The 20,290-nt window shown below is 53.7% G+C and overlaps 1 protein-coding gene across 1 annotated transcript in view; it reads right to left on the reverse strand.

The window, feature by feature from the left end:
• Positions 1-18,214, reverse strand: part of LOC104691728 (gamma-aminobutyric acid receptor subunit gamma-4) — a 36,302-nt gene extending 18,088 nt beyond the window's left edge. Inside the window, exons 1-3 of the mRNA XM_039572028.1 lie at positions 18,114-18,214; positions 12,661-12,809; positions 12,391-12,458 (exon numbers count right to left, since the gene is read on the reverse strand). Coding sequence (XP_039427962.1) covers positions 12,391-12,458; positions 12,661-12,809; positions 18,114-18,169 — 273 coding nt within the window. The 5' untranslated portion in view covers positions 18,170-18,214. The remainder of the gene's footprint in view (positions 1-12,390; positions 12,459-12,660; positions 12,810-18,113) is intronic.
• Positions 18,215-20,290: the final 2,076 nt, after the last annotated feature.

Below are 20,290 nucleotides of genomic sequence, written 5' to 3' on the forward strand. Positions count from 1 at the left end.
CTGAATGCCTTTCGCCTCTGTCCAGGGAATCTCAGCTGAAACTGTTCTTTTTATAATACAAACATGCTATTAAAAACCATCTCCATGTCCTGTGCTCGTGCCAGGAGCTGTCAAACAAGTCATGCTATAAATGCTGCTCTATTGATTGCAAACTCCCCCAGCCACGGCTTGCTCACCCCTGGAGCCGGCAGATAGGAGCTGGACAGGACTTTCAAAACGCTGCTGGCTTCTGAGATCCCTACCTGCCTGTTCCTCCACACCTCTGCTCGTTCCTGCTGCCATGGATGTGCAAGTGGGGACACCTAAAAGGCAGCTTTTACACTCCTGACAGCCAACCACCCCAGACTGTTTCTTTCTCCCCAAACCCTTTCTTCCGAGATGTTCCCTTGTACCATCACTTCCTGCCCTGCAGTGATGTTATCTCCTCCCATGCAGCCCCAGGGTGCCCGTTCCTCTTTCTATAGCAACACGGTCTGGCACAGGGAGCCTCTCCCTGCGAGCCCGAGGGGCACAAGACCTACACGTGTGTATTTTAGCAGCTGTTAACAACCATTACCCAGAGGACCAGCAAAAGTCCTTGAGGCGAGACATGACATCAGCCAGACTCTGCTTTGCCGGAGCACAAGTCTGTCTGCGCTGTCCCTGACGAGGCTGTTACTGAAAGGCAGAGCTGTGGACACAGGATGCTCTATGCAGGTGGGGCAGAACTGATTAAAGAGAAAGGTACTGAACACTTCACTGAAGCATTATGCAAAGTACCTCAGGGAAGGAGCCGCATCCTTTTAGCTTGATTTTTTTTCCTCCACTCTCAGGACAGGACATACTCTGGATGTAAAGTCATGGAAGCACCTTCTGATGCAAAGGTGCAGCCCAGTTACCACAATCTCTGGAAAATACCTGGGCAGAGCAAAGCCACGTTTGTCCAAAGCCTTGGTTTCATGTCACACCTCGCTGCTAAATGCTTAACTGCTCCCTACAATGTTTGGGATTGAAGGAACTTTGTGCAGGAAGAAGAAAGGTGGGGAAAGAGAAGAGGTGAGGACAGAAGCATACAGGATAACTGGAGGAGAAGATTTAACACTTCAGGCAGGTGCTCTTGTTCGTTTGTCCTTCTGGCTCATGGGGTGTTTGAGGAGACAAAAGGAAATTTCCTTTGGAAGGGCTGGAAGACAGACCTTCTCACTGCATACGATTAACTCCCTGGGATCGCTCCTCCAGAACGGCTGGACAAGATTCAGATGAGAAGCTGAAATCTCTTTAATTGCATTTCCCATTCCCGTGCCACCCAGTGTGACTAAAATGAAACACTGGGATGGGCAGTCCAGTACTGCCCAGGCCTGGGGAAGCAGCTGCTGCAGCCCTGCTCCATGAGAACCACTCGCTACCAACAAGCACTGAGCTCTGTCAAACCACCTTTGTTGGCAGCATGTTGAGAGGGTGGAGGAGCCAGCAGAGCCCAGAAGTGGGTCTGAGGAAGCACTGAAGTCCCTGGGATGCACCCATTGTATGGAAATGCCTGCACTGGCCAGGAGAAAAACCATCTGTATAAAAATCCCTTTCTAATTCTCAAAAAAAGGACATTCAAATAATCTGAGAAACTTCTGGTTTCACAAAAGGGGAGCAGTTTGTGCCCTCTGCAGAGATCCTAACTCCTGACCCTGTTCTCTCCTGGCCCCAGATGAAGAAGGAGATGGGAACAGTCTGCTTCACCAACTCTTTCAAGGAAATCTGTTTCATGCTGTCTCTCATGCCCCGTTGCTGTGCTTACCACCTCTCTCTTCCTGCCCTGCCAGTTCCTTGATATTCCTTCTCCCTGCCTCATTTTGTTTTTCCTTTCACGGTTCCTCTTTTCAAGCCACCCCACAATCACAGCCCAGCCCTAATGAGATTTCAAGGGAGCACCAGGCTGTGGAAAGCAGCTGGGAGAAGCTAATCAGGTTACAGAAAAAGAACAATTGCTCTCTGCCTCCCCTGTTGGGTACTGGGAGGGCAAAGCAGCTGGAGTGCAGCTGCAGAAGGGTTACCAGGCCGGGTGATTCTCCTCTCCAGGCAGACATCCACACTTCAGGCCAAGTGTGGAGGTCATTTGGCAGGCAGGTCACCAGCCCCAGGGCAAGCAGGACCTGCTGAGCTCTGCTCCTGTGGGCTGCTCACTTCCCATGGCACCTGGTGGGTGCAAAGGACTCTCCTCAAAGCAAGGGATCGATATTCCGTCTTTTTTTTCCAGCTCCCGACTGTTTTGTACAGTCTCTGCCTACTGAAGATGCCGCCTCAACCTTCCCCAGCTCCCCTCGATGACTTTAGAACATCTTTGGGAAGTGGTGAAGAAGATACAGGCTCTGTTTTCTACACAGTGGGGTAAGAAATACACTAGCAGAGCTTGTAGATCCCAGAATAATACACTGAAAGAAACCAAACAATTTTGGCTCTTCAGCTTAGTCTGAAGTTCCCGGGAGCTGGACAGCACATCTTTAACTGCTCCTTACCAAATTCCAGCACTTGGACTTGGCTTTGGGTTTTTGTGAGAGCAACAATGCCGAGGTATTTTCATCCCTCCTGTTGCTGATCCAGAGAGAGGAACCAGGGTCCATTGTGCCTTCTCACAAGGTGCAGTTTCATATGACAAACTAAGGCTGCAAGCCCTGGACACGCCAGATCATGGAAGGAAATGGTTTGTCTTGAATGTTACAGGTGTCTCTGCCTTCAGCTTTTCTTTTCAAGAGCTAAATGAAGAGAAGATCAGCCAGTTATCACCTTAACTTCACCCCTGTGGCTGGAGGAACAACCAACCTAACCCCCTCAAGTTTTTCCCACTCCTCTACCCTGCTGCTCTGCTTCCTCTCCTTGTCTTCATTACACTACTAAGGTGGCTTTGGGTGTCTGTGGAGGAGAATGACAGACTAAGGGCCACAGTCTGGTGTGGGAGGCATCACAGGTGGCAAAGCTGGAGGGAGAGAGAAGCTGATTGAGGGGAACTGTCAGAAACAAAGCTCCCAACATTTGGAGGATCCCTGCTCTGACCTCCCCTGTTCCCCAGCCACATGGAGACAAGGTGTTCTCCCGCCCACGCTCCCGAGTGTTTTGGTTCACACCTCCCACGTGCATCTGCCTGGGGGGAGCCACTGCCACCACCTGCAATTCCCCTGTTGAGAAAGGCTGATCAGATGGTTGGAGCCATTCCTGGCCAGCTGCAGGGCAGGGAACAAGCACACAAATCCTCACCTCCAAGTGCTCCGGACACGGAGATGGACACACAAAGCTTATGCCAGGGTGCTCAGCTATCATGCCCGCTTCTTTCCCCACCCACAGTGCCCCAAGCAGCCAGCATGATGCCTCTGGGGCTTTGAAAAGCTGGGAACTGGGAACTGGGAGTTGGTGGTGTGGTCAGCAGCGCTGGTGTGAAATGGCTGCAGTGTCCGCCTGCCCACTCACTGACCATAAGACCGTATCTCCTACAAAGGACACCAAGCTGGAGCCACAGAGGCACCAAGGCAGTGCATGGAGGCTTGGAGGAGATGTGAGGAGAAGCAAAAGCCACAGGAGGGTTCCTGCTGGCTGCTCTCATCCAATTTGTACCATGGGCAATTAAATCCTTCCTGTGCACGGAGATGGGATGCAGTAATCTGAATATTCTGCCTTTAGCACCGAGGCATGAAGAGGCCCTTGAAGCATATCGATTGTGGTCACCCACAACCACTGAATTCTGAGAAATGGTCTCCATTTTGTAGCACATTTATAGCAGGCAGATTTCACAACAGCCTTTTAAGGGAAATGGTAGGATGGCTTCATCTGGGAATGCAGGAAATAAATAGAACTGATTTCTACCGGGGAAAAAAAGTGAAGTTTTGCTCAAAATAAATTAAAATTGTCAAACCCTAAAATGAATTACTTCAACCTTATAATTTCATTCAAAAACTTCTTTTTCTTCAGTAAGCTAACAAAATATTTCGTTTTACCCTTATCTTGTTGATGCACTTCATTTTGACATTTATTTTCAAATACTCATTTTCTTGCTTTACTTACACAGGACAGAATTTATCACCATATGAAGAGCAAATCAAAACAATCTGATGAAACTAAATGTAAATGTTTTGATTGTCCCTGAACCCATTTCTCCTCGGAAATGCTGAAGAATTCTGGCTATTTGTCCCAAGTGGGAGGGGAGAATGAGCCTACCTCCCCTGTGATGCTGCTGTTTGCCCTACACCAGAAACCTTGGCCTCAAACCCTGGCCTCTGACCAGCTCTTTGACTTGGTTGTCAGAAACCTGAAATTTCCCATCCTCTCCTGCAGTGACATCTAAAGCCTTCAGTCCAGATAAATCAACTCTGCCTTAAAAATAATTCAGCCCACCGAGTGACAACTATTGGAACAGCTCAGAGTCTCTATATCTTTCAAATCTGACACAGCAGTGCTCTCCCTTTGACTTGGGGGAATCGATTTAATGAGGGTCAGAGCACAGAGCAGTACCTGGATCACACACAGGCCTCCTGGCCTGTCCATGAGCACACGCTGGGGCTCTTCAGGGCAGCTCCTTTAGGTGACTGTGGTGGAACCAGCCGTGCTTTGCATCTCCACCACCCAGCAATGCAGCCTCTGGATCACAGCAAAGCTTCTTTTAATGCCCTGCCAAACTGAGAGCCAGCAGCCAGGGTGGCCAGGGCAGAGACATCCCTCCAGCCTGGGCCAGACCCCAGTAAGGAGGCTCCCCTGGTCACTGGAAAAGTGTCACTGTGGCCCTTCAACAAGCAGGAAGCCCTGTTGCTGGCTCTGGAAAGGGGGACCAGGTGCAGCTGCTGTGACCCCAGACTGTAGGAAAGGTTTTCTGTGGGTAAGGGTGAGGAATTAATACTCTTGGGTCAGGTACAGCGAGCACAGCAGCTCCTAGGGAAGCACCTACTGGAAGCATCCATCCCAGGCTGCCTGCAAAGGTTCAGGGCGAACAAATCCCGTCTGCATTCAGCCCAGCTGAAGAAATGCGAGTTTTCTCCAAAGGCTGGCACAAAATGAATGAGAGATTGAGTCATTCCTGCCAGCAGAAGGGCGGAAATGGGATCCGTGAAAGAATTTACAAGAGCCGCTGACTTCATTATGGATGTTGATTTATCCCGTGTTGCCCGAGGGCCAGAGGCTGCCCGAGCTGTGGGCTGCGGGAGGCACCTGTGTGCCAGGACTGATGCTGCAGTTTAGGAAATCTTTAAGTACAGCCACATTCCCCATTTAGCACCAGGCTGCGAGCGCAGATGTTAATTAACTTTAGGGCTTTGCTCTCCAGAAATGTCTCTGAGGAAAAGCACTTTCCCTGCCCCCAGGAGGCCACTGTCCAAATTTTCATATTTTATTTAGCTCCAAATTTCAGATGCAAACCTGCAGCTTTTCACTCGTCTTCCCTGATAACAGACTCCTTGAGTTTTCTGCACAGCCTGTAAATAAAATACCAACATGGATATCACACAGAAAATATCTGGAGGGGATTAGTGTATGTTCTGGATAATAAAAGGAGCTGGCTGAATTATTCATAGTGAATATATCAGCTCTTTTCCGTTTTGGAAGCAAACTTTGACACTTCTGGAAGCTCTTGGGATATGTTTAGGATGGGAGCAAATTGTTTATTTCATTAGACCTTTTGCTGCAGCCCATGGTTTGTCCCACAAGTCCCACGTGATTGGTGTCATTCCTCAGTGGCCTCGAGGGGGTGGTTTTCATAAGGAAGGACAAACTTTCTGTAAGGAGAGCTGCTGCCCTTCCTGTACCTGACCTCACTGCTGTGTGAACACCAGCGTGAGGGACAGTGACCGCTCCTGAACATCACGGAATCAGGAGATGTGAGCACTCTCCAAGCACATGAGTATTTGTGAAGATGTGATGAATGCGGCACCCGCTCCGGCAGCACCGAGCCATCACTCAGGCACGGAAAATAACAGCCAGAAAAAGCACTGGGGCCGTTAGTGAGCAATACCCATTTCCCAACACTCTAAATTTCTGTGATATACATCGTTCTCGGGGACCAAAACCCAACCTAGCCCATTACATGAGGGTGTCCTGCAGAACCTCGCTGAATTTATGCTGATGACCAACTCTCGCTGCACACCAGGCAGGCCAAGGAGAGTGTCGAATCCTTGGCAGAGCACTGCAGTGTGCTTTAGGCATTGCAATCCACCCTAAAGTGGGTGCATCTGGGCTATTGCCTCCCAGACAGATGATTTGTGAAGGATTTTTAAGTTCTTTCAGTTGAGAAGTGCTGTGCAACCGCTGGAGTCTATTATTATCAGGAAAGGAAGGGGGAGGTAGCAAATTTCCTTTACCTATAGGCTTATCTTGTGCTCCAGAGGAACATAGTCAAGCATTTTAAACAGCGTGCCATTTTCAATTCATTTCCTTCCTACTTATTCCAAAGCAGCCAAAGCTAAGTATAATCAAGACTTAAGTGTTCCTCAGAGCCAGACAATTATTCCCGGTCTTGGTTTCCCCGTCTATCAGGAGGGAACGAAGGAATTAACCCAAGCCTTGCAGCGGGACAGCGGGGCTGTAACCCAGGGCTGCCACACGAGCTGCTCCCAGCGCAGCGCAGCCGCCACCGCCCGGGATGCGGCTCCGCTTCCCCAGCCTCAGCCGCCTCGGGGCTCTCCGCAAGGGTGGCTGAGCAGAGCCACCCTTGGATGGCTCCCGCAGAGCCCTGCTCCCCTCTCGGGGGTCTCTGCCCCTGCTGCTGGGGTGGCTCAGCCGCTCGCAAGCAGCTGCTGCCTCGCTGCGCTCTCTGATGAGGCGGCACCGGCGGGGGTTTCACTCCCAAGTGCCACCATCCTGCAGCTCAGCCACCCGCAGCTCCGAGCGATCCTTGGCAGAGGGCTCTGCAAGACACCCACTGCCTCCCTGCCCCGCTCTGCCATCTCCCCACGAGCACAGATGAAGTGCTCGAGGTCCCCAAGCTCTCTGTGGCACATCAGCCCCGTTCCTAACCATCACCCCTTGTCGGCTTTAACTTTGAAAGCCAAGCCTCCCTGCTTGCCTCCTCGGGATTAACATGAAAGAAGTCAGTGGGGAGTTCTCTTCATTCATGCTGGGCTTATACTTCTAAATTATAAAGTGTGTCAAATGAGGATTTAATTTATATTTAACAAGACAATGTTTGTAAATTAATTATTCATCAGCTGATAACGAATAAACATTTCCCTCTTCCCTCCCTCCCCGTTTTATTTTTCCCGGTGTTTTCACAAATGCACCATACATGCAAATCTATTAAGTGTTTTCTGCAGTACTCCAGATGTGGGAAAATACGTTCTTCACCCTCAATTTCGCGAGTGTGTTGCATGGTAACTAATGTAGCCAAGCAGAGCATTATGAATTTAATAGTGTGCAACATCTCCTTCCTAGAGAGGGAAGGGGGGGATGAGTAGTCAACACTTGTATTTGGACATATCACCCTCTTCAGGTTCCAGCCCCCCCACTCACACGCAGAGATAAGAAAACAATTTGCTGTAACAACTGATATAGGAGCTTAGAAATCCTGCTGGAAATCACAGGCAGTTCCGAGACAGCAGAATCTGGCCCCTGGTGAATGATGGAGGCCAATTTTGCTCTTTCCATCTTTATTATCATTAAGTAATGAGATTGAGGTGGTGTACAGCTCCAGCAGAAGAGCTGTCATCCTGTTTTGCTACAAAATTTGGCACACAAGGGCATCTCCTCACACACAGCAAATGCAGGAGTCTTCAGCATCTAAACCAGCCCTTACTGCAGTGCCTCTGATCCCAGACACCTGAAGCAGGTAACCAAGGCAGGTCCCTGGATGACTGAAACATCTCCATTCACCTTTGCCAGGAGGCTACCACAGTGTCTGGACCATGCTCTCAGTCTTTGGCTCCTCGAGCCTCACACTTGGTTTTGTATAAAAAAGGAAGAAAAGGACATTCAGCTCTGTCCTCTGGGAGGAATCTGAGAAGCTCCGGGCAAGACTTGCTCCATCCCCAAGCTCAGAACAGAAGCACTTTTCCCCCTCTCAGCCATGCTGTCCCTCATGGACACTTCAGGGACATCCTCAGGACTGAAAGACACTCAGCCCCAATAGCTGGCACCTGCTTTACTTCTACAGCATCATTTCCTGAGAGTTAAGCATGCCTAAAGGAAGGTGATCCAGAGCTCTAGGTGCCCTTGACACCAGTTAAAGCTGTAATCTATAGCAATAAAGCCATTACAAAACAAAACCAGGAGCAAATCCCTCCAGCAAACAACCAGTCAGTGAAAAATTTGAACCCAAAGCCTCCCCCTTGCTCCACGCTGCTGCAGCCCGCCCTGGCACCTCTTCCCACAAACATGCCTGGAGAACCAAGGTGGGTCTTTGCACCAGGCTGAGCTTCTGAGAAGTGAAGGACACCTCAACACTGTGTTAATGGGAATCTGACTGGGCATCCAGCTCCACGAGACAGCTTGGAAAGCTGCAGCACTATGGGTGGTAACTCATTTGGCTCCAGGGGCTGCTGGCCGGCACTCAGCGGCAGCCCGAGCTCTGGAGGGGCTCATGGCCCAGTGCATCCTTCCCCTGATGGTGTAAACACAGCTTCCCACCACCCTGAGGAGCGCCAAGTGCCCCAATCCCACCCAAAGATTCATGGGGTTGGGGAGGAAATCCCAGTCCATGCAGTGACTGGAGTAAACGACTGTGGGACCTGATGGTCCCACTTTTCCCTCTCAGCCAAGCCCTGTCCCACTTCTCATCACTGAACCATCTTCTAGCTCTGTTTCTGGTCACTGCCAGAACTTTGGCTTGGAGAGCACAGAGGGTCCTTTCCCCAGGGAGGAGAGGATGAAAAACCTGCTCAGCCACCTAAACGGGAAACGAGACTGCCATTCTGGTGTACAAAAGATATCAGGAAATCACTTTACATTTCTTCCCGCTCCAAACCTGCCCACCTTCTGCTGACTGCTGAATGTTAATGTTACTTATGACAAGTGATTGATGAGGGAGACGCAGAATTCACACCCAGCACAGGGCATTTTTGAATCACCTATTCATTTTTAAGGACCGGAATCGGTTTTGTATGCTGACATGATTTATCATTTGGAGGCTGAGCGGTGGCTACGCAGGGCCAGCTTCCAATCCCTGACAGAGCAATAGCAGGATGAAGACAGCAGTGAGTCATTAACCCTTTGAGGGTGAGCAGAAGATCACAGGAGACCAGCACTTGAGTCAGATTGCTGAAGTTGGAGACTTCTACTCCAGCAGCATGTCAGTGTTCAGCTGCAGATTTATGGGCCACAGTGGTCCAAGCTAACAGCCACAGTAATGCTGCTGTATCTCCTAAAAGCAGAACTTGTTTTTTTGTCTTCTGCACAGCCTATGTGAGAGAAATACTTGCGTAAGACGCTGTCATGGCAATGCACCTAAAAGAGATCAATGGGACATTTCCCCTCCAGTGGACCTTCCAGCCTATACAAGCTTCTCTGTCTGTAGCAGAGCGAAATGTCACCATGGGCTCAAGAGAGATCTGGCTCTGAGACAAATTTGAGTTCCCCTCCTTCAGAAATGTGCATTTCCTCAGGTTGTGTGTGGGGAAAAAAGGCAAGATATGGCCTCAGGGATGGGCCTGGCAGGTGGGAGAGGGCAGAGGTTCTCAGGCTGGGAGAAGCTGTATTGACAGGGACAGAGTGGGAATAACATGCCCCCAGCAAAGACCATCTATCACAGGTTTGATGCCAGCCTGCCAGGGGCTGGCACGACCCACAGAATAACTTAATTCACTGCATCAGCATGGAAAAGCAAACGAACACGAAACAACTGGGGGAAGCAGCCAAGTCTAGAGGTGACACTGTGGCAGCTTTGTCACTGCCCTTTCCTCTTGCTTCAGGAGACAACATAGCAGGATGCAGCCTCTCCCATGAGCAGGGGGAAGTATTCAGGGTACAGATAGAAGAAATCTGAGGCTTTGAGACCTGGGTCTAGCTGCCCTCAGTACCTTTAATATCACCTCAGAATCTCATGGGAAAAGGTTTTAAAGTTCAAGGGCATCACAGATTCAAGCTTAAGAAGTTACCTAAGGGGAAAAAGGAAGGAGAGATATCCCTAGAGAGTCTACTTGGGGTGTCATATGGAGGTGTCTCCAGATCACAGGTGACTGTTGGGACCCTGCAGGGACCCCTGGACTGGCAGCACCAAGGCACTTCAGAGGGACAGCCAGTTGTAACTGATGCAACAAAACCCCACAAAATTGTCCACACTGAGCAGTTTCCTCCCTGCCTGAGCAGCTCCTGGCCGTGCCATTCCCACAAACAGCAATCCGTTCCTCAGGTGGGAAGGCTGCAGATGGGTGGATCAGCCCCATGGCAGCAGCTTCCCCAGCACAGCCCTGCAGGTGTTGGCAATTCCAAGTGCCAGCTGCCTTCACACCCCTGTGTGCTGGGACCCCTGGGGGTCCTGTGCACTGGTGGAGCCCCATTTCATGAGGAGAAAAAGCTTCTGCTGACTCTTAGAAAGAGCTGAACACATGGGTTGAGCTCTCCCACGTGATTCCCTGGTCTCTAGTAAGGGCTGAGTTCACACAACAGCTTTTCCCCTCGGTGGGGGTGGCTGTTGTCACTGCCTGGCATCTTTTTCCCAAAAATACTGAAGATGCTGAACATGCCCGAAGCTCCTGTACCTGCAGCCATTTATGGCCAGTGTCAGCCCAGTAGATCCGAAATCCTGAAAGACTGGGATGGACGTTCTCACATCCCCATCACCATGGCATAAGCTGTGTTTCTTAGGAAACCAGCCTAGCAGCAGCATCCCTGCTTAGGAGGAAAGATGAACTCTGGATGCAGACTGGATTTTAGAAACCACTCTCTGCTGCTACCACCTGCACGGTTCTGCAGTGCTCCCACGACAGCGAGGGGAGCAGAGCTTCCAGCAGGGCTGGAAAGGCGTGAAGGAAACGGATGAGAGGGAAAGAGAAGGAGCGAGGATGTGCTCTGGGTTTTGTGTGGGTTTCTTGGCACGTCCTTGGGCAGTGCAAAGCGGGTAGAACAACCAGCTATAACATGACCTTTGCGCTCTACTTGCAGGCACAGCACACCCAGCCCCTGCACTGCTGCTCCTGTGTCACTTTGGCTTCACGGCCGCACACCCCCATGGGCTGGAGGGGCTTGTGGCACGTGCTGGCAGCCAGGGGTGCCATCCACATGGCTCGGGCTGGGGTTCTTCTCCTCGAGACCGGGCACGCTGGAGCAATGCAAGGAAATTTTGAGCCTCAAGGCCATCCCTGCTGAGCCTCCTGATGGTGCCCTCATCGTGCGAGCGAGTGCCCGGTCTGGTGCCCATCTGGTGGCTCGTGAGCAGGAGCTGCTTGGGGGCACATCCTCGGTGGTGGCCGGCCAGAAGGGCTGCTTCAAAATGCTCCTTGGAGTGGAACTGGTACTACAGCTACTGTACCATCCCTCCATCCCCAGAGGGGTTTGTCCCTTGGAAATTTTGTACTTTGGAAACTAAAAATAATGTGCCCATCCTGGGAACTTGGTTTTTTTTTCAGTTTAAGGAGGCTGGTGTTGTTCCTGCTCTGTTTCGCATTGACAGAAACAAGAAAAGCCAAATAATCCTGGCTGTACCTCGCCTTTGTCCTCTCCACCCCACTGCCCAGTGGACTGGAGAAGTCTTTCAAAACCTGACAGCAGTCAGGTTTGTTCCTTGCTAGAAAAGAGAAAAAAGATGACCTTTCAGGGGAAAAAAAAAATAATACTAGTGGAAGTTTCCTGTGAAAAATAAGCAGTCAACAGTTGCTCTCCAGATAAAAGAGTGTCTCTGTTAAGTGTTTTCACAGCTCGTGGTACATCTGGGTACTGCTGGGTGCTGAGGAGAAATTGTCAAGTGCTGGTGGCATCTCTCTAAGGTGCTACATTATGAAGAAGAAACATTGGACCTGAGGCCCCCCTGCTTTCCCCTTGCTCAGCACCACCACAGGCCAGGCCTGGGCGCCCAAGTTGCACACTGCCATGGAAACCATCTCCAGGTACCTCTCTCAGTCCTCCTGGGACATGTTGCCGTGGTTCAACCCTGCCCCAAGTATCCTGGTGCCCACAGACTTCCCAGGGAGAAGAGGGCAAAGCCACCAGGCAGAAGTGTCTGCCCACCCACTGTCAGTAGAGACCAAAGAGCACCATCACCCCACTCCTGAGCCCTCGAGCATGGAAGGGTTGCTGAGCTCACCGAGGGCACTTGAACACCTTGCTCCTAACCAGGGATGGTGGTCAAGCCTTTCCAGCTCCCAGCAGGTCAGAGCACCTCTTGTCAAGGGAAAGGAGACCTCCTGTCATGCCAACACCACCTTCACACCACATCTAGCCAGCATGACAACCTGCCACCAGCGCTGGGCCAGCCCCTGCCACGGGGAGGGGACACCCTGCAGCCACGCGAGCACTCACCATCTGGATGACAGACACCGGCCCGATGCTGTTCACGTAGATATCCACATCAATGAACGTGGGCTTGACTGCAAAGACAAGGAAACAGGGACCAATAAGCTGGGGCCAGGAGCATTTGTGGAGGGATGAAGACAAGGGGAGCATCTGGGATGAGCACGGCTCTATTGCAACAAAACTCCCAACTACAGCAGCCACCAAAGCACGGAAAACACAAACACAGCCAGGCCAGGTCCCCACCCGTGGCCGCAGGGAGCTTCAGGGGACACTTACTGCCAATGTCAGGCCTCAGCTTGTTGTCATAGTTCTTGAGCAGCGAGTTGAGGATCTGCGTGGCATCAGTCTCCTGTGCCTTGGGGGTGAGGACCCAGGTTTTGTTGATGCTGAGGTAATCGTAATCGTATTCCTCTGTGCTCTCACACCTGGAGAGGAGAGACAAAGGGCAGAGACATGGCTGTGGCAGCTCTCTGGCACTGCCTGGGAGCAGGGGCACAGCTGTGTTTCAGAGATACCAAAGGAGGAGGATGCAGCTCGGATAAAAGGCAGAGCATAAGGAGCTCGGGGATCTCCCTGCAGCCACACTGCTAAGAAGCCACAACTCACCTGGCACCTTTGCTCACTTCAGGGTCACCAGGCATGCAGGGGCTTTGCCACCAGTGGGAAAGACCAGCAGCCATGGGGTGTTCCACCTCCTCCTTAGCTTCCTTTGGCGACACACTGCTCATCCCTGAGGTGTGGGAGCCAGTCCCTGCTTTCCCTGCCTTCCTGCTCATCCCACTCCCTCTGCCAGCAGCTCCTGCCCCCAGAGCTGCCTGTTAACCCCAAATACTTCCACTACTCTGCCTGCTGCTGACACCTGAAGCAGGCTTCCTCTGAGGAAGGAGACAGTGACGAAACAGTGTTTTTGGGGAGCAAGGCATTTGCAGTAAATGCATTTCAGAGAAAAGAGGTCCTAACACAACCTTACAGGCATCCTGCACGTCTGGTGTGCCAGGAGCCCAGCCATCTGCCCTGCACAGATCCTTGGAAATAAAAGCCTTATGCAAACTCCTCTGTCTCCAGGCCAAGACCTGCCACAACCCATTCCCTGCACTCACCAACCCTTCCTCCCCAGCCTGTGGCGTGAGCTCCCATTTAAAGATGTCCCATCTTCCCAATCTCCCAGTTCCAAGGCAGGCAAGGAAAGCTCCTATCCGTCCTCCTTTGGACATGATCCACTTAGCAACAGCTTCTCTCACTGCCTTTCATATCTGCCCTCTCTAAACCTTTGGTACTCCTCCCTTTTCCTAAAGGAGTTTTCCTAAGCCGTCTAATTAGATTAGGTCCACGCGGCCACCCGGGAAATTCTAACCACCTGCCGCTGCTCTGGGCAGCTCATTCACACGGCTGTCCCCGGAATGACACAGCCGTATGTGGGAGAGGATGCCGAGCGCTCCCACCGCCGGCACACCCCCCTCGACGTCTGCCGTGGCAGCGTGTCACCTGCTCCAGCGACAGCAAGGGTCTCGCAGCGGGAGCTGCCACCGTGTTGACACTTCCCAGCTGGAGCCTCGCAGCTCCGAGGTGCAGTCAGGCACCACGGATGCGCATCTCCCTCCAGCGCCCGGGGAGGCACAGCCTGGCCGAGCCGCTTGGAGAGGGCGAAAAAGCATTAAATCGACACGTTGCGGCCGATTTATCAGACGCTCCTCTTTCAAAACCCCAGACAAAACTCGCTTTCACAATCGCTTTAAAACTCTTTGCATCTTCTCGGCTCTCAGGCGCCGGGACGTGTCCCCCGCCAAGGGCTGGGCTGCGCGCAGCTGGCTGCCTGCCGCCGCACATTAGGTGTTGGTACATCAGCTCATTGTTTCCTGTCTGATTGCGCTGCACTTTCTAACCATGCTTAAGGAGTGTTAAGCAACGCTGTCAGGATGCGCTTCCCCATCCGAGCAGCGCCAGCCAGCGCTCCCGCCGGGCTCTCGCTGTGGCGTTGCCTCCCAAGCGCAGCCGAGCAGGGAGCTCTGCATCACCCAGCAGCTGCGGGAGGCACAGGGGACCACCGAGAGCCCACCCCAGAGCTGCACGGGGCTGAAATCGGGGGCTGGCCCCGCTCCTGCGAGAAGCAAGGAGGGACGTGTGCCGGCAGCGCAGTTCAGGGCAAGGGAAAGCAATCCTAACTAACTGCTGTCCCTCGCTGCCGGTGCTTTGGGGGACGGAGGCTGCCTCTGGAAAGTGGGAACAGCAACACCGAAACCTTTTCTCCGTGTTCCCCTGACCTTACTTGAAGTCACCTTCCCTGCCGGCACTGAACTCTGCACACCCCCCTGCCCTGCCAAAAATCCCGTTCCTCCAGGATGTAAGGCTGCACTAGAGTCTGAAACATCCCTTTGGGGGCTGAACAAACCCTGGCTGCTTCCTCTGCTCTCAGTCTTCTGGTTTCCCCCCATTTAGTGTCACTGGTCAACACCCCAAGGCTTGGGGTAGCATTTCCAGAGAGTCACATCCCTATTACAGATGCAAGGACACTACCAAAAATATGCTTTTTGCTAATGCAGCTAATCCCAGCCGACTAAACCATACTAAGCCATCTTAGCATAAGCAAGCCAGCTTTTGCTGGAGAAAATGTGCTTTTTCCGAGTGTATATGCACACACAGACACACACCAGCCTTTGCTGGTGAAGAATGTGACTCTCATGCCGCCCTATGCAAGCTCCTGCCTCCTCCCCAGTCTCTCTTCTCGGTGGCCCCACTTTAAAATTGAGAAGGGAAGAGCCCAAGATCTGTTGCAGAAGAGAGGTATTAAGGTGACATGTGCATCCCCCCTCCAGCTGCTAATGGAAATGTCACACTGCAGACCTGCAGAGATCCCCAACGCGCTGTGAACACTCGCTGGCCTGGCGGCTCCATCTCCAGGCACACAGTGAGTGGCTTGGTGACAGGGGACAGCCAGTTCTCATACGCCTCTGTGCAGCCAGGGGGAAAGGCAGAGCCATGTTTCCTCACCTCTGCTTGTTGAGACGTCAGAACACCCTCCCCGGGGCAGGGCTGTGGGGCTGGGACACAGCCACAGCGTGCGCAGGAGGTGGGCAGGGGGGTGTCAGCAGGGCAGAACTGGGGGCGTTGCAAGGAAATCCCTGGTCTTGACAGATGAGTTGGGGGCATGGCAGCTCCTGCTGGTGCCCAGAGCAGGAGGCTGGCACGGCAGGGAGGTGTCCTTTCGGATGTGCTCACAAATATGGATGAGGTTGGACAATCCTCCCTGGGCAACCCGTGGCATTACAGCAGGACGGTGCCGTGCCTCGGCTCCCTAATTCCCTTTCACTCAAGCAGATACCTGTTTGGCTGAGGCTTCCAAATACACCCTGTGGTTGGGGAAAGTCACCTGAAGAGCTGCTGGCTGGCTCCCTCCCCCAGTGCCCAAGCTGTCTGACAAGGTTTTCCCTTGGCAGGAGGAGGGGAAGAGCAACATGTGCCACGAGCTGTTGAAGACACTCCTGCTCCTTGCCTGGTGGGGCAGCTGGTGGTGCCTGACTGGGATGCACACCCACTATTATTCACAAGCTGGTGGTGGCCCTGAGGCAGGAACCTCCCAGCGCAGATGCAGATCCCGGGGCTGTATCCAGCCCTGCTGCAAACACAGCTGAAAGCCTTCCCTGCTCCCAAGGAAAAGAGAGCAGCAAAATGCAAGAACAACATTTCCCCTGGTTAAAAAGCACTGTGGTCAATTCCAATTTCCACATGCTAATGTGTCCTTCTAGTCATCCATCCCGATGCCTCTTAGGGTTGTAGGCACAGGGATGTTCAGGCAGATGACTCTAAATTAGAAGCAGACAGAGGATTGAAGGACAGGGAGCTATAACTGCTCCCTACCACCCATTTCACACACGTTCCTACCTCTGACAACACACTCCAAGGAGCCCTGGTGGTCAAGTCTGCACAGTTTCAAGCACCTGCCAAGCCCAGCATCTGGTGTGATGCTGTGCAGCGATCCTGCCTTCAGGGCTCAAAGTTGGGTGCCTTGGTTCCAGGCGAGGCAGTGCCCTGGGAAATGCTGGTGAATGAGGCTCTGTGCTGGGGGGACTGTCTGGGGAGTGCTGAATCACCTGGCACAAAGCACCAGGGGAAGGGTCTTGCTGCTTGTACCGGGAGAAGAGCTCGCACGCACAGCACTTGAACAGAGCTCCTCACCCCAGCACCTACCATGAGGAGCAGGGAACAGGAGATTCACCCTCCACAGCTGCATCCAGGAGAAATGCAGTGGATGCAGAGCAAGACCCTGCTATAACTTGCTCTTTTTCTCCTCTCACAGGATTCCTCTCCCACTCCATCATGCCCACCCTGCAATGTCCACAGCCACCACTCCTGGCAAAGCAGGGCTCAGGGTAGAGGCAGACTTGAGGGACTGGGCAGAAGAGAGGCCGAGCCAGCTATGGGGTGAACATTCCTGCTCAAGGGTATGTGAATACATGATTTAATTGCTTCTCTGTGTCATCTTGCAGCTTACAACTCACCCTCTCAAAATGCAGGGCTTGTGGCAATGTGCCGCAGGGACGGCTGGGCACAGGAACCAGGACTACCAGGGATCCATCCCCCTCTCAGCCCTCCAATGCCCCCTGGCCCCTGCATGGATCTCCTGCCGGGAGGTTTTGTGTCAGGGCACAGAAGAGGCTGGGTGTCAGGGCACGAGTCGTGGGGCAGCTCTTGCTCCTCGACCCTGGGAAGGCTAAGGCACGGAGGACCATGGCAGGGATGGACTCTGTGCCCACCCCCGGGGTCGGGAAGCACTGGCAGGGCAGACCATTAGTAGCAGGATTCATGCTCCCTGTCCCTAACTGCATCTGTAATGGGATTTGATGGGCTTTAAGGCGGCTTATTCTGCCAATTAGCTTCAGCCAGTAAAATCCCTGTTCCCCCAAGCCCTGGGGGTAACAATCTGCTGACAACATGTTCTTTCCCCATCTAGCCATTAAACTCATCAGCAGGGCTAGGAATTGTAGAAAAAAAAAAATTAAAAAAAAAAGAAACTTGAAACCCCCTTGTGCGTGGGCCCTTTCATCGCTGTTTACAGAGAAGCGCTACGAGCGGCTGGCCCTGGAAAGAGCTGTCACCTGCCGCCCTGCCTCCGCTCGCCTCCTCGCCCAGCGCGCTGGGGGCACCGGGCTGGCACCGGGCTCCCCGCCGGCACCCAGAGCCGCGACCTGGGGCCAACCTGTAGAGCAGGGCAGGAGCCCCCGTTGCCCTCCCCCCTGCCCGGCTGCACGCCCTGCGGGGGCTTCGGGGGGCCAGGGGATGGAGTGCGGGGAAAGGGACTCAAGCTCCTTCCCACCCAGCCCGCCTCCACGTGGAAATGCCCCGGTGATGGCTGGAGCTGCCCGGAGGTGCCGAGCTCCCACTGGTCCTGCTCCGGGCACCCCCGGAAGGGGCTCGGCCCCCGGCAGGATTAGCCCGCGAGGTGATGGCAGGGTGGAAAACGGGATGTCCTTTCTATTCCGGCATGCGAAGGGGGAGCTCGGGGTGCAGAGGACATGCAGGCACTCGGTGCTGCCGCGACGGGACCCGCTGGAAGGAACAGCTGGGGGCACGGAGCTGCCAAAACCCCGCTGGAGCCGGGGCGGCGAGCGTGGGGAGAGGCGCTGCGACTCCAACCCCCTCCCCTCCTATTGCCCCGACGGGTAAACTGAGGCGGGGAGGGTCGTCCCGGTGGTCGGGGGGAGGGGTGGGGGGGGTGGGGAGGGGGCTCTCACCTGGCGCGCAGGACCGGCCCGAGGGCCAGGCAGAGCAGCAGCACCGTCCCGGGCATCTCTGCGAGGCGAGCGGCGGCCCCGGGGGGCGGCGGCGGCCGTGCTCCCTCCCGGCGGGGCTCAGCGCGGGCCGGGCCGGGGGCGGCGACGGGGCCCCCCCGCTGCCCGCTGCGCCGCGCTCCGGCCCCGCCGCCGCCCGCGCGGCCCCGCGCTCCGCGCCGCCGGCCACGGACCGCAAAGTTGGGCATCTCTTCTCCGGTCCGCGGCGGGGAGGGGCTCGCAGCGGCTCCTACCTCCCCGCGCAGGGGCCGGCCTCCCCCGCACCCCCGGGGCTGAGCGCCGGCGGGGGGGCGCGCCGAGAGGCACCCGCGCATCTGCCGGAGCCGCGCTGCCGGGGAGCGAGCATCGTCAGCTGGTGCGAGCAGCTCTCGCTCCCCCTCTGCGTAATAAGGCGTTTGATTTCTCTTAATACTCGCCTTTTTTTTTTTTTTTTTTCTTTCCCTCTTCCCATGCACGACAGTTGGGGTGTTTGTCTAAAAAAAGAAAGAGTGGGTAATTATTGCTAAATTACGCAAGGCGTCAGGCCTCTCTGGGCTGAGCTGCCAGCGAGATGCAGCCGGGAGAGGGTCCTTTCCCACCTGTTGGGGCTGCTGTCTCGCAAAAAGAGCCAGGAGGGTGCTTTGGGAGGAGCTGTGGGACAGCTGGGGGTCGCGGGTGGGCTGTGGGCTCCCAGCCTGTCGCTCTCTGCCTTCATCGTTTGCCAAGCTGCACTCGGGCATTTCTTTACTCTGCTGCCATCCGACTGGCAAACAGGACTAACAGATTCCTTCTTGGTGAGCTTTGGGTGAGAGCTGCTCAGAACAAACTTTGTCAGACCTACACGAGGTGCCGATGTAGTTACAGGCTGAGGTGTGGGAGCTGGTCCCCAGAGAGGCCTGGTCCTGCATCTCCTGGAGGTCTGGTAATACTGATGGCAAATCCAGCTCCTCTGGACCAGAGTGGGACCATCCCTGGTGCTGAGAGTTGACTCTCTCACTCCTGGGCCTGTCACAGCTCTGCTCTCCATCTGCAGGGTGCTGGTGCTGCTGCCTCATCTGTTCAGGGCAGGGAGATTCCCGTTCCCCAGGCACACCCCCACAGCCAGGAGCAGTCTCGGTGGTGGTGGGGATGCCACAGGAGCACAAGCAGGCAGTAACAGCAGCACACCTGGGTGGTTTGTCAAGGCTCTCTCCTTTGCTGATTGCTGCAATGATCACCTCAAGCCCTTGAGCGTGAGATCTGAGGCAGCCTCAAAGCCACAAGAGCCAGGCATCAGGGCTCCGAGATGGCATTTCCCTGGAATGAAGCAGCTGCAGATTATGTTGCCTTTACTTCATGCAAAGAAGCCAGCTCTGGATGGCAGAGTTTACAGGAAGCACATGTCAAGAGAGTAAATAATGAATATCAAAGCAGCAGTGAAGGTGGAAAGAGCTCTTTAAGCTTCAAAGCAAGCCACTGGATTGTTCCAGAAGTTCTTCAGGGATCCAGATGAAGCTGAAGTTGGGAAAGGTGCAAGAATAGCTGCAGGGAAGATGCAGCTGTCAAGGATTCTGGTCATGAGCAGACCACAGAAAATCCAGGGGTTCATGCACGTGCTCTCAGCTCCCCCTCAAGACGCAGGATGTGAAGTGGTATGTGGGGAAATTCACAGGACTCATTTATTTTGACCACCCCGTTCTGCTGCCTGAGAACTGAGAGAACTGGCGAGGGCTGTGCTTGGAGCGGTGGAGGTGGACTGGGAAATGTTAGGGAATCACAGCATCCCCTCATGATGCTGTTCTGGGGACACCCTGCAGGCAGTTTCATGCACCAGGAGCTTCCAAGCAGCTCTCCTCTCTGGTCTTCTTCATTTGCAGGGGTTTCATTTTGTGGCTGGTGCTGAGTCTTTCCCTTCAGCCAAGGATAAGAATGAAGCCTGTTGATGGAGTTGGAGAGCCAGGGCACTGCTTTTCAAGCAAACACCTTATTTACCAGCAGCACAGGCTTAGCTGGGGAGAAACTCATTTCAAATTCACAGTGAATGGTTCTGACCAGGAAAACCACCCTCAGTCCCAATGCTAAGATGGACAAAATGTCCTGCACTTGTGTTTTGGCAGGAAGCAGGCCCTATTTTCCACTTTGAAGAGACTTTTGTTTTGAGG

This window comes from Corvus cornix, chromosome 4A, assembly GCF_000738735.6.
Source record: "Corvus cornix cornix isolate S_Up_H32 chromosome 4A, ASM73873v5, whole genome shotgun sequence".
Lineage (NCBI taxonomy): Eukaryota > Metazoa > Chordata > Aves > Passeriformes > Corvidae > Corvus > Corvus cornix.